The sequence below is a fragment of the Sarcophilus harrisii genome, chromosome 4 (genome assembly GCF_902635505.1).
Source record: "Sarcophilus harrisii chromosome 4, mSarHar1.11, whole genome shotgun sequence".
Lineage (NCBI taxonomy): Eukaryota > Metazoa > Chordata > Mammalia > Dasyuromorphia > Dasyuridae > Sarcophilus > Sarcophilus harrisii.
Window position 1 is genome coordinate 447,041,360 of NC_045429.1, and position 12,655 is coordinate 447,054,014.

Below are 12,655 nucleotides of genomic sequence, written 5' to 3' on the forward strand. Positions count from 1 at the left end.
AAAGAACTTTATTGATATCATTTTATCTGTTCCTCCCTCGAGGATGCCGGGGGCAGGTTCCATTATGTGGATGATGTACAAAACCATGGGATTCTGGGTATTATTCGCCTCCCTTTGTGGCCACTGGGTCACTACCCGGGCCGAGACAGAAGGGGGCAGGCCACATAGGACTCCAGGCCATTTTCTCTTTATCTCAGCCTGCCTTGCTGAGGCCTGGGCATTCATCACCTATTAGCCAGCCCGCTGTCGATTAATCTCTCAGCGGTCAGTCGGTCTCTCCCTGGGACACCATTCAAAGCCTTTTCAGCAGAGAAAGACCTCGCTGAGCTTATGCTCCGCTGGTACAGCCTCCGGGAGCCCAACGTTGCCCCGTCTCCAGGCTTGAGGAGACACCCATGGAGGCCGCGAACCTCAAAATACACCTGAGATCATTCTACTACTCCCTGGCCTAGAGGTGAAGGTTCCTGCTCCTCAAGCCTGGGCCTCCAGGCCCTCCAGGCCGTGAATTTTTAAATAACACATTTGATTATTCTTTAGTTAACAAACGCCAAATAAAAAGAGCCCTTTTGGGTACAGAATAGAACACGGAGTATTGTACGGGAACTTTTGAATCTCTTCTTATTCTTTTTTATTTATTCTTAAGATGATTTGTTATAAAGGATGGCTCTCAGGGAGAGGGGAAAGAAAGGGCTATGGGTAAAATCTAGGCGGTGGGAAGACAAAGAGAGCAAGGAAAATTTATTTTTAAAAACAGCCAAACTGTATTATGTGGAATTTGCTTCTTTTTAGGTATATAATTAATTTAAGATGTAAATTTCAAAGCCACCGGGCCTGCTCCTTTGGAGGGCTGTCCAAAATTCAGTTAAAGAAGTTTAATTTAATAACCTCCCTCTGCACAGGCAGCGGGGAAAGCAAGGAAGCCCCGGGTCTCTCACGTACAACGGCCGCGGGAGGCAACCCCCCAAGGTCAGAGGCTTCAGACAAGGCAACAAAGGTGGGAGAAGCTGTCGGGGCTTGCTCCAGACCAAGAAGACTGGCGATCTGGACAAATGCTAGTCCAACTCTAAAACATGGCGACACCGCACTGGTTGTGGGACTTATAAAAACAGGAAATAATACGGTCCCTGTTCCTGAGAAGCTTCCTAACTGATGAGGGTGGGGGTCTTGTTATTGTTCACTCCTGTCTGGGTCTTCAAGACCCTGTGGATCATATTGTCCTGGGGGTTTTCTTGGCAGAAATACTGGTTTGCCATTTCCTTCTCCAGATCATTTTACAGAGGAGGAAACTGAGGCAGACTGAGTTAAATGACTTGCTTAGGGTCACACAGCTAGGAAGTGTCTGAAGCTGGATTTGAACTCAGGTCCTCCTGACTCCAGCCCCAGCACTCTGTCCAGTGGGTCACCTAGCTGCCTACTGGGGGGCAGAGATGGGGTGGGAAAAAGAGAAACAGGGCAGAGTGTGATGGGGACAGAGGCTGGATCTGGCTTATGGAAAGGAGGACTGATTCACAAGACTGGGAGCTCTTGAGGGCAGGAGTTGCCTTTTGCCCTTCTTTGCATACTCAGCATTTTGCACATTGCCTGATACTTAGTAGGGACTAAATGAATATCTACTAATTCTGCCCGATATGCAGAAGAAGCCCGGGAGGTAATCATGGATGGTAAAAATTAGCATCTCCTCCCTCCCGAAGAAAAAGGGAACTAGGAAAGCTGGAGAGACCACCCTTGCCCTTCGCTGTCTGCCCATGGACCCGTCTGCCCCTGCCAGGCTGGCCTCCTCACGGACTCAGATTCCTGCCGCAGCTTCCTCTCTCCCAACTCCTCTCCGGCTCATCTCAGTCCCACGTTCCATCTCCCCAAGTCCCGCACTTCATCTCCCCCAGTCCCGCGCTCCATCTCCTCCAGTCCCGCGCTCCATCTCCCCCAGTCCCGCGCTCCATCTCCCCAAGTCCTACTCAGCCTTTGAGACCCAGGAGTGAAGATCCTGGATTGAGAGCTGGAAGGGGAGAAGCCATCTTGTCCAACCTCATATGACAGATGAGGAAACCGAGACCCAGACACTTAGCCCAGGTCAAATGGGAATGAAGTGGCAGAATCGGTTCTTCTCCCTCCAACTCCAGATCTCTTGCGACTTCCCCTTCCTTTCCTTCCTCCTCTTCCTCCATGCAGCCTTCCTGACCATCCCTGACTTTCTGCTCTGGTTTTTGAACCCTGACTTGTAGCACTGGTTGGATTTTTACTTAACTATCTGGAGCCCCTTATTTTTATTTTACTGTAAAATATAAGTTTACCAAGAAGACAAATGATGTTGAACACAGAGATGCATTCAACATCATTTGTCTTCTTGGTAAACTTATATTTTACTGTAGATATTTAAAAACACGACTCTGAGAAGAGACATGGAGGTTTCCCTGAATGGTCAAAGAGTCTATGATGTCCCTTCCACAAAAAAATTTAAGAAGTTGTGTTCTAGTCTAACCTGATGATAATAATAAAAATAATAATAGTGAGGAAGATAACTATATCGCATTTGTTCTATATCATATTATGTTCTAGGCACTATGTTAAACACTTTTTACAAATATTAATTTTACAAAATTACAAAATTTACAAATATTAATTCATTTGATCCTCACAACAACCATAGGAGGTGGAGGCCATTATTATGCCCAACTTACAATGAAGGTTAAGTGACTTGTCCATGCTCACGCAACTTGTAAGTATCTGAAGTTGGATCTGAAGCTAGGAGGTCGTGGGATAAGTGCCTCCAGAAAAATGGTGGATCCCTGGGCCTTGCCACCCGCCCCACAACCGCACATCCAGACAACCTGCTCTTCCCACCTCCCCTAAAGCCGATCCCCCTTTAGAGTGTGAGCTCTCTGAGAGCGGGGGCTGCCCAGCTTTTCTATTTGCATCCTCAGCACTTGGCCCAGAGGAGCCAATTAATAAGTGCTTTTTAACTGAGCGCCAAGGCACTCCAGGGAGGGACGCTGTCACTTCCGGGAAGGTAGAACTGTTTCCATTTTGATCTTTGTATTTAGCGCAGGGCCTGACACACAGTAGGGCCTTTAGAGATGCTGGTTGGTTGATTTCCTTGGTATACGGAATTCCTGCTGAGAAAACTCCCTCTCCTAACGCATATTTGTTGCAAACTGGAATCTCACAGCGTTTCCTGGGAGCACCGAGGTCCTGTGACTGTTCCAGGTCACAAAGCCAATGGGTCCTCCAACAGGACTTGAATCTGGGGCTCTCTGGCTCCAAATGCGGCTCTCTAAGACGGACTTAGAGTGTAAGTAAAGTTATGACTTTACATGGAAGGATTGGTAAACATTTACTGTACTGACTTGCTGGAGGGATCTGAATCTCATCCTCTGAACCAGGGGGTTTAACTTGGGGGTATTTTGTGCACTGGGTTTTTAAAACTATTTTACTCGTCATGTTCCTGTGTCACGGGTTTCCTTTCGAATCCTACACACTGGAGCCGTGATTCTGGGTCCAAGGTCAGAGGGGACCCCGACGCGCTCTCCAGATGATGCCCCTGGCTTCTGGTCCCCTTGGACTCGGCCCCTGCCTCAGGAATGGCCTTCCATCGACGCCTCAGCATCCTCACCATCACCCACATTTATAGACTAAAAATAGCATTTCCCAGCGCTTCGGGGACTGCCAAGTACTTTACATGTAGCATCTCACTCTCCCCTACGGCAGAGCTTTAAGGTAGGCAGGGCTGGGATTATTATTCCAACTGAGCCTGGGAAGAGTGAAAAAAGCCGTACAAAGTCGCGTGGAAGTGTGAGAGGCTGCGTGGGGGGGGACGGTGGGAGGAGACCCAGGAAAGGCCCGTCGCTGAGCCCGGGAAGGTCACTTACAGAGCGCGGGCAGAGAACTCCAGAGACCCGTGCCCTCGGCCCACCCATCGTGGAAGAACCAGAAGGCTCGCTTCCCACCAGCAGGCCGGACGGCAGCAGGGTGCCCGATCCCGTACAGAGTTTCCCTAGGCCGAGGATGCCATCTACAAAGTCGGCAAAAGTGCCGGTTCCAGGGATGTGCCGGGAGGTGGAGGAGCGTCTGGGCCCGATGCCAGGGAGCTGGCTCTCCTGGGCCCCTGCGGCCTCCTCCGTCTACGCCGGGCACCAAGACGGGCTGGGTCTTGGCCGTGGGACGCCCCCCGCCCCGGCCTGGCTCCCGGAGCCAAGCGCACCTGCTGCCTCCGCCCGCCAGCCTCCCAGCCACTTCTGGGCCCCAGCTCTCCATCTCTCTGCCTGCGGGATCTGGAAGGGAAATATTGACATAACCTTCCCGAGACGTGGTGAGAGTCGGAGCGGCGATGGCAGCCGTGCAGAAAGAGTGGGGTGCTCCAGCATATGGCTCCTGCTGCCGTGTTAGGGAACAAAAATGATTGCAGCTTAATGATATGCAAAACACGGGCTTGCGTTTGCATAATGGGATTTCAACTCCCACTCACCATATCTGCTGTTAAACAGGATCTGCACACACTCCCTCAGGGTGTTGATATCTTCGGTTTCTTTTATAAAACTGTCCCATTTCTCTATCAAAACACAAAAATCAGAAATAAGACGTGTCCATATGGTGCCTGGCCCGCGGCCCCTCCCCCATCCAACGTGCAGCGCGAGCCACGGAGGGATGGATGCACGTCCTGGGCTCCGACTGGTCCCCGTGTCCCCGGGATGGTCTTCCCTCTTCCAGTTAGTCCTTCGCTTCCCCGGGACCGCCTCTGCCTACCGACCCCCTGCCCTTCCCCCAGCCTCTCCCGGGGACAAAGGGGGCAGACTCAGGAGCTCAGGCCATCACCGGCCTCTTGGAGGGCGGTAACGTGGCAGTGACCACATGCCATCCTGAGGGCTTAGCTGGGAGGGACCTCGGCAGCTTCTGTCCAACGGACTCATTTTACAGATGAGGCAAACTGAGGTTATAAGAGATCTTCTTATAATTGATATGGCAACGATTGTATGCTATCGAGAGAACCTGAGAGCTTAGCTGGGAGGGACCCTGGCAGGTTTTGTCCAACTGTCTCATTTTATAGATGAGGAAAACTGAGGTTATAAGAAAACCTCTTATAATTGACATGGCAACGACTGTATGCTATCAAGGGGATCTGAGAGCTTAGGCTGGGAGGGAGCTCAGTAGCTTTTGGTCCAATTGTTTCATTTTACAGAGGAGGAAAACAGGTTATTAGAGATCATCCTATAACTGAAGTTACAGGATCACTGCTGTGGAACTAACCCCTATCTAGCCCACTCCTCTTATTCTACAAACACGTCCCGGGCAGATAAAGCGCCCTTCCCAACATTATACACAAAGAGAGAATCAGAGTCAGGACTTCAACCCATCTCCTGACTCAGGAGTCAGGGAGGGCCTTTCTGTTTCACCAGACTGTTCAGCGGCTCCTCCCTTCCCAGGCCCCTCTGCCCACCACCATCCCCACCTCCTCCCTCCAATGCCCAACGCGCCCAATCTGGCCCAGATATTGCTGTCCTTTAATCAAGTGACTCCCGGAATTCCTGCCCCTCCTAGAAGGGGCCTAGAGGAGGGTCCTCAATGATGATCCTGACAGGACAGGGAGGCCCTTCCATGCACTCGGTGCTTAATCTCACCCCCAAGGGTTGAGGCAGATGATCACAATAATCACAAGTGCAGCCATTTCTAGGCTACTTTAAGCCCTACTGAGTGCTTTCTGCCATGGGATCTCATTTGAGAGCTCTTTTCCAGCCGGGTATAGGCTAAATGGTCCTACTTGGCCCCATTCCATGGTACGGCCCCTCCACTACACTAGAGGCCCCCGGGGGACAGGGCTCAAGGCGGGGTCTTTTTCTTTGTATGACGCCTTGAAAATACAGGGTCAGATCATTGGTAGTGATTTCCTGGGCTTGGTGATGGCCGCTGGGAAAAACGACCCCCTGAAAAGCAGCTCTGACTCTTGTCCTTCCTTCCCTGCTGGGCAGCCACATTTCCAGTTTCACATTTAGAGACCTCGTTCCTCACCCTCCCACTTCTAAACGCGCCACCTCTCATAACAAAGAAAACCGGTTAACAAAACCAAAAGACACAGAAACCGCCTCTGATGGAGCGTGTGACGTTGCGCCCATCGTGTCGCATGTCTGCACAGAAAGGAAGGTGCATTTTCATCCCTCTTCAGTCAGAACGGGAATCTCCCACTCCTCTGCTGCCATATTAACCCAAGTCAGGCAGGGCGAGGGCTGAGAAGAGGAGAGGGGCTCTCTCTGGTTCCAGGAGCCAGTCCCGGGAGGACTCACTTCCATGAGGTCCTAGGTCCTTAGAACTGCCTGGTGGGGAGGGGTCCTGGGCCAACGCTTCCCTGACGGATGGAAACCCTCCCCAGATAGCTCTGCAACAGCATCTCCACCTGGTGGACCACCTCGAATCTGGGCCATCTCCCACCCTATTTCATTCTTAAATCTGCTCCAGTAAAGGGAAGCCATCTCAGAGACCCCACTCTGTCACAGAGAGGAAAAGTGAAGCCCAGGGAAGCTATGGGACCAGCCCAGATGATACAGTTAGTGAATGTTGGCCCAGAATTCGAACCTGAGCCTGTGCTAGCCATTCCCCCATCCTGCTCCTCTTTCAGATTTCTATGTATTCCCCCAATCAAATGCCAAACTGGAAATTCTAAAAATAAAAGGAGATCAATAAAATTGAAACCAAAAAAAAACTATTGAGTTAATAAATAAAACTAAGAGTTGATTTTATGGGAAAAAAAAACATCCAAATAGATTTTTATGTATATTTGCTGTTCTGGGAGATCCTTCCTTCTGTGCTGGCAAGAGACGTCCCTGCTTTTTGTTTCTTGGTCTGTCTGCTCACACAAGCCCGGGAATGGCAGCCCTGCTCTTATAGCCACCTCCAGGCCCCTGAAGAGGCTCCCAGAACACAGACCCCATCCTACCTGTTTTGTCGTGGACGATGGAGAAGAGGATCCGTTTAGACGCATGCACGTTTTGGATGAGTGGCCCGCCGGAAACTGATGATTTCTGTCCTAGACAGGGAGAAGTAGAAGGGCATATGGGGAGAGGGGGAAGGAAAGAAGGAAATACGCATTTATTAAGTGCCAACTATATACCCAGCACCGTCCTAAATGTTTTATAACTATTATCTCATTTGATCCTCACCACCACCTTGGGAGGTAGGTAGGAAACATCACTTCCTTGACCAAGAAGTCTTGGGCGCCATATTGTTCCCAAATCCAATTCCAAATTCTGTTCTTTACTCTTTAAAGTCCTTCGTTAATGGCCTCCAATCTCTTTTACTGAACTGGTTTCCCTGATTCTTCTTCACACAACTCTGTATCCTAGCCAAATTAGCATATTGGATACTAGTCCTATATGGCATTATAATTAATTACATTGGACTTTTGCCTAAGCTGTATGTCATGCTGGGTACACACTCCCTCCTTAAGTACCACTTTCTCCAAGGGGATCTTCCTCTTCCTCTCAGATGTTTTTGCTCTTCCCATCTGCCTGAAACTCCTTGTGGGTGTTTACTTATCGGTCAAGCTTTGGTCAATCAGGAGGTCAACAAACATTAAGTGCCTACTACCCGCAAGGCATTGTGGCAAGCCCTGGGAATACAAAGAAAGGCAAACATCTTCCCTTCGCTCAGGGATCTCGCAGCTTAAAGGGAGAGAAAACGTGCAAATAACCAGGTATATGTGAGATATATGGAAAGAGACAGAGTGGTAGTACAGGAAAGGGCACTGAGAAAGCCTCTTGTAAAAGCAGAAGGCTTGAGCCAAATAGTAAAAGAAGCATAGTTAAGGGAAAGGTAGAGGTGAGGGACAGGCAGGGGGAAGAGTCAGTGAAAAAGCATGGAGTCTGGAGATGGAGGAGGGTCATGTTCAATAGGCCATGGTGGCTGGATGGTGGAAACCATGGGATTAATTCAATAGACCATGGTGGCTGGATGGTGGAAACCATGGGATTAATGAGTCTGGAAAGGAAGTGGTCAGGTTACTTGGAGCTTAAATGTCAAACAAAAGACTACCTTTGATTCTGGAGATGATAGGGGCAAGTGACAGATCTGCATTTTAGAAAATCATGTTGGCAACTGAGAGGAGGATAAAGTGGAGTGAGGGGGACCAATTAGAAGGCCGGAACAACAGATCAGGCAAGAAATGAGAACCAGGACTGCAGTTATGGATGAGTGGAGACAATGGTGTACATACAAGGGAAACTTGAAGTTTGATGTGGCAAGCCTGGATATCTGTTGTAAGACTGAAGAATTTAAGCTGAAACCAAGGTGACTGGGAGGACAGTGGTATCCTGAATAGTAACAGGGAGGTTGAGGAAGGGAAAGGGCTCAGGGAAAGACAATGAGCTCGCTTGTTGTGTTGAGTTTGAGATGTCTCTGGGACATCCAGTTGGAGATGTCCAATAGGTAGTTGGAGAGGTGAGGCAGGAGATCAGCAGAAATATTAGGTTTGGATGGACATATCCTAGAATTATCTCCTTAGAAATGATAACTGAACTATAAGTGTTGAGATCATTAGTTGAAAGAGTATAGTGAGAAAAAAGAACACAGAAGGGACTTGGAAGATGAAAAACCAGTAAAAGGGGATGGAAAAGGAGCAGTTGGAGAGAAGGGAGGAAAATCAGGAGAGATCAGTGTCCTTAGTGATCAACAATATCAAATACTACAAATAAAAAATCAGAGAGGATCATGATTAAGAAAAGGCCGCCCAGATTTGGCAATTAGGAGATCATGGGTAATTTTGGAGAAAACAATTCCAGCTGAGGAATGAGGTCAGAAGTCTGACTGCAGAAAGTTTAGGGGTAAAAGAACGGCAAGTGGAGGTATCCAGTGTAAATGGTTTTCTCTAAAAGTTTACCAATGAAAGGAAAGAGGAATATCAGTGAGCAGGAACAGTCAGATATGATGGCAAATGATGGCATTTTTGTAAGTAGCAGGGGAAAAGCCAATAGGCTTTGAGGAATAGAGAGAGACAGAGACAGAGAGAGAGAGACAGAGACAGAGACAGAGAGACGAGGGAGCCTCACAACCTGTCTCTTGGCCAAGTCATTTAAAGTTTCTGAGTCCAAGTTCCTTTATTTGCTAAATGGGTGGATATCAGACCAGATGGCTTTTAAGGTTCCTAACCCAGTGGACTGTGATGCTATTATTTAATAAGTATTATTTTTAACACTAGCATCCTCTCTGTGCTCCCAGTCTCCGAGTGTTCCTCTCCAAGGTCCTGATGGCTGGGGCGCCATCCCCGCTCCCCTCCATCTTTGCCTTGTGGGGGACAGGCCAGAGCATTACCACAGCAGTCAGAGAAGTCCTGGGCACCTGGTGTCTTGGGCTCTCCACCGGGGCGAGCCAGGAGGAGGTCGGTGGCGGTGGACAGGCCGGTCGGGCCCTCCTGCTTGAGGTCCATGGCGACATGGTTGGAGAGGGAGACGTTGTACAAGAAGTTGGTCATGGCTGCGGAGGAGGCTGAGGGGTCCTGGGAAGTGGGCTTGGGGGCCTGGGCGTTGAGGCCAGAATCCCGGGGCCCCTTAGGCAACAGAGAGACGCAGTTTAGCTCCACGCTGGACTTGGAGTCCCGTCCATTGTCATCTGGTGGCCTGGAGTGGGGGTAAGAAATGAGAGTTGGTGAGGAAGAAAGCAGAGAAGAGCCAAGGGGACAGACCGAGAACTCATATGCAGGGAGAACTCTGTACGTTTCACTAATCAATACTCTGGCAAAGCGGACGGAGAGCCCGGAAGGCCCAGGTTCAAGTCCCGTCTCTCACATCCTGTGGGAAAGTCACGACCTCTGGGCTTCCTGGCACCTCTAAGTCTGAGAAGATACAGACTCATCCAGCTAGAGAAAGTTTCCTAGGAATTCCCTCTGCAAATGAAATCTTAGATCCGGCCCCTGTCCCTGTCCTCTGACAGGGCTGGTATCATCCTCTTCCCTTTGCAGGACCTGCCCCAGACAGGGAGGGTCTCTGTTTAAGTCCACCCCCCCGACAGAGTGATAGAACAAGGTCCTCTCACTCCCCGCGGTTTACTCTCTCACCCTGCCACAAATGGGACACCTGCTCTTCCAAATCTGAAGTGTTTCTCTCTCTCCACGTACATTATTTCCTCTCCTCTGCTCTAAGCTGGCAGTGGCTCCCTAGTGCTCATAGGATCGGATCGATCCCCGAGTTCTCTATCAGAATTCACTCCTGCCCATGACCACCTCTGCTCACCAGACTTGTGTCCCACTTCTGTCTTCCAGAGCCCAAACCATCCTGTTCAGCTTCACTGCACAGTCCCCAGACTTCTCCCCGTGCCCGTGCCCCGGGCGGCCCAGAATGCCCACCTCGCTCCTTTCGGCAAAGCCGTGTCTTGCCGGCTCTGTCCGATCTGTCCCAAAGCTAGCTCAGCTGCCCGGAAGGTCTGCTCTGACTGACCTGGAGGCCTGTGTCTCAGCACTACGGACATAGGTTGTGTACCTCCAGATGGATGGGGGCGGGGTTTCTGACATTTCCCACCTCCCCCAACAGAGAGAAGGGCCTTGCCTTCCTCACCGGGCTAGGGGCTCCCTGCGGACGGGAGTTTTCTGAAGCAGAACGTCGGAGGGAACGCCTTCCTCAGGCTGGGGCCCCCTTTCCCTGGGGGGGGGGGCACTCACCTCTTGAGCTTGAAACGAATCCGGTGGCTCTGCTCCAGGATGGCCATGAGGGCCTTGAGGTCATAGTCGGAGGGCCTCCGGAAGCCCAGGCCGTCGGGCAGTCCCTGCACTGCCAGCGAGCCGGGCTCCTTCAGCAGCTTCTCGTAGGGCACGGGCACCACGCTCGCCTTTCCCAGGGCCTCACCTAGGCGGGGGGGGAGGGAGGGCTGCTGGGTGAACAGGGCCAGGGGCACGGGGACCACCAACACGGGGCTGGGCCCAGAGCCACGGGGAGCCGTTGGGCGCCCGGGGCGCCGGGGCTTGATCCTCCGTCTGCTGACTCTGCTCCCACTGCCAAGATCCAGGGAGAACCAGACCTAACAAGCCCCCTGGGGAACCACATACTTCACAGCTGAATAACCCCCAAGTTACCTCGGGGGAGGGATGGAGGGTCGGAGCCCGAACGTGCTGCCTCCTGCTCTCCGGGGCCATTTGGAAGGATGGAAGGGACCTGGGAAAGCCAATTTCCTTCCCAACCCCCCCAGCTCCAGGAAGCAAGGGGGCAGGAGAGTCGGAGAGACCCCCACGACAGGGCCAGTGCGCTGGCTCCAGACTGAAAGGAACCGCAGAAATCACCCAGCCCAAGCTCCTCAATGTACACACGGGGAAATCGAGGCCCAGAGAGGCTTGCAGGCCCGAGTCTGGAGCTAGAAGGAACTTCAGAAGCAATCTTTCATATTACGGATGGGCAAACTGAGAACTTTGGGGCTGAATTGACTTATTCAAGGTCACACAGAATAGTCTGACAACAGAGAGCATCAGGGAGAGAGAGAAGATAGGGAGAGAGAAGGTGGGGAGGGGGGAGACAGAGACCTGGAGAAAGGAGAGAGATGGAGAGAAGGGGAAAGAAAGGAGAAAGGGGGAGGGAGCATAAGGCTGGTGTCAATCAATCAATAATCAACTAACAGACATTTATTAAATGACCATTGTGTGCCAGGGTCAATAATCAATCAACACTTATTGAGCACTTACTGTGTGCCAGGATCAATAAACATTTATTAAGCACCCACCATATGTCAGGCACTGGGTGAATGTGAGAGACAGGGAGACAGGAAGAGGGGAAGAAGGAGGAAAGAGGAGGAATGGAGAATGAGTGGGGAGAGAGGCAGAGGCCCCAGCTGGGGATGCTGGGAGCCAGCTCAAGCCCCGGCCCTGGCCTGGGCCCTGCGTCCGGCCCCCTCCTTTAGTCCAGCACGTGATGGACCGAGCCACAAAGCTGGAGAAGGGCCGACACCCCTGGGCACAGGGCACCGGTTCCTTGGGGATCTTCCCTCCCTCCCCCACTTTGGGGGGGTGTGTGTCAGAGTGTATATGGGGGGGAGGGGAGGAGGAAGCCCAGACGGGCTGGGAAGGGAGAACTCATTTATCTGTAACTGATTGAACCAAAGTTTCCAGCCCTCCTGGCGTCCTCAGCCATTCCAGCAGCCTGGTGAGACGCTTCAGTGCCCGGCTTAATGGGGTGCGACGTGGCCGATAAGTGGCTGCCTTCGAGGCCTCTCTCTCTCACACATTCTTTTTCTTTCTTTTCTTTCTTTTCTTTCTTTCTTTCTTTCTTTCTTTCTTTCTTTCTTTCTTTCTTTCTTTCTTTCTTTCTTTCTTTCTTTCTTTCTTTCTTTCTTTCTTTCTTCTTCTTCTTCTTCTTCTTCTTCTTCTTCTTCTTCTTCTTCCTTCCTTCCTTCCTTCCTTCCTTCCTTTTCTCATGCTCTCCTTCCTTCCTTCCTTCCTTCCTTCCTTCCTTCCTTCCTTCCTTCCTTCCTTCCTTCCTTCCTTCCTTCCTTCCTCCCCGCTTCTCCAGGCCAGATCACACTTTAATTAAAGCAGCCCCAAGAGTCTCCAACCTGACTTTTGTGTGGAAATCACTAAATCAGGAGGATTCCCAAAGGGCCTCAGGGCCCAGCAAGTCCAGCTTCCTCATGTTACGGAGGGGTGGGAAGAGAAACCCCAGAGAGATGAAGCCCCTTGTCTAGCGTCGCACAGCTGGCC

The 12,655-nt window shown here is 51.0% G+C and overlaps 1 protein-coding gene across 3 annotated transcripts in view; it reads right to left on the minus strand.

The window, feature by feature from the left end:
• GTF2IRD1 (GTF2I repeat domain containing 1) overlaps positions 1-12,655 on the minus strand; it is a 134,198-nt gene that overhangs the window by 104,145 nt on the left and 17,398 nt on the right. For 2 of the 3 annotated variants that reach the window (XM_031967932.1, XM_031967930.1), the window contains exons 4-7: positions 10,634-10,817; positions 9,292-9,596; positions 6,923-7,012; positions 4,463-4,546 (exon numbers count right to left, since the gene is read on the minus strand). In XM_031967932.1, coding sequence (XP_031823792.1) covers positions 4,463-4,546; positions 6,923-7,012; positions 9,292-9,596; positions 10,634-10,817 — 663 coding nt within the window. The remainder of the gene's footprint in view (positions 1-4,462; positions 4,547-6,922; positions 7,013-9,291; positions 9,597-10,633; positions 10,818-12,655) is intronic. The other variant, XM_031967931.1, reaches the window with a different exon arrangement.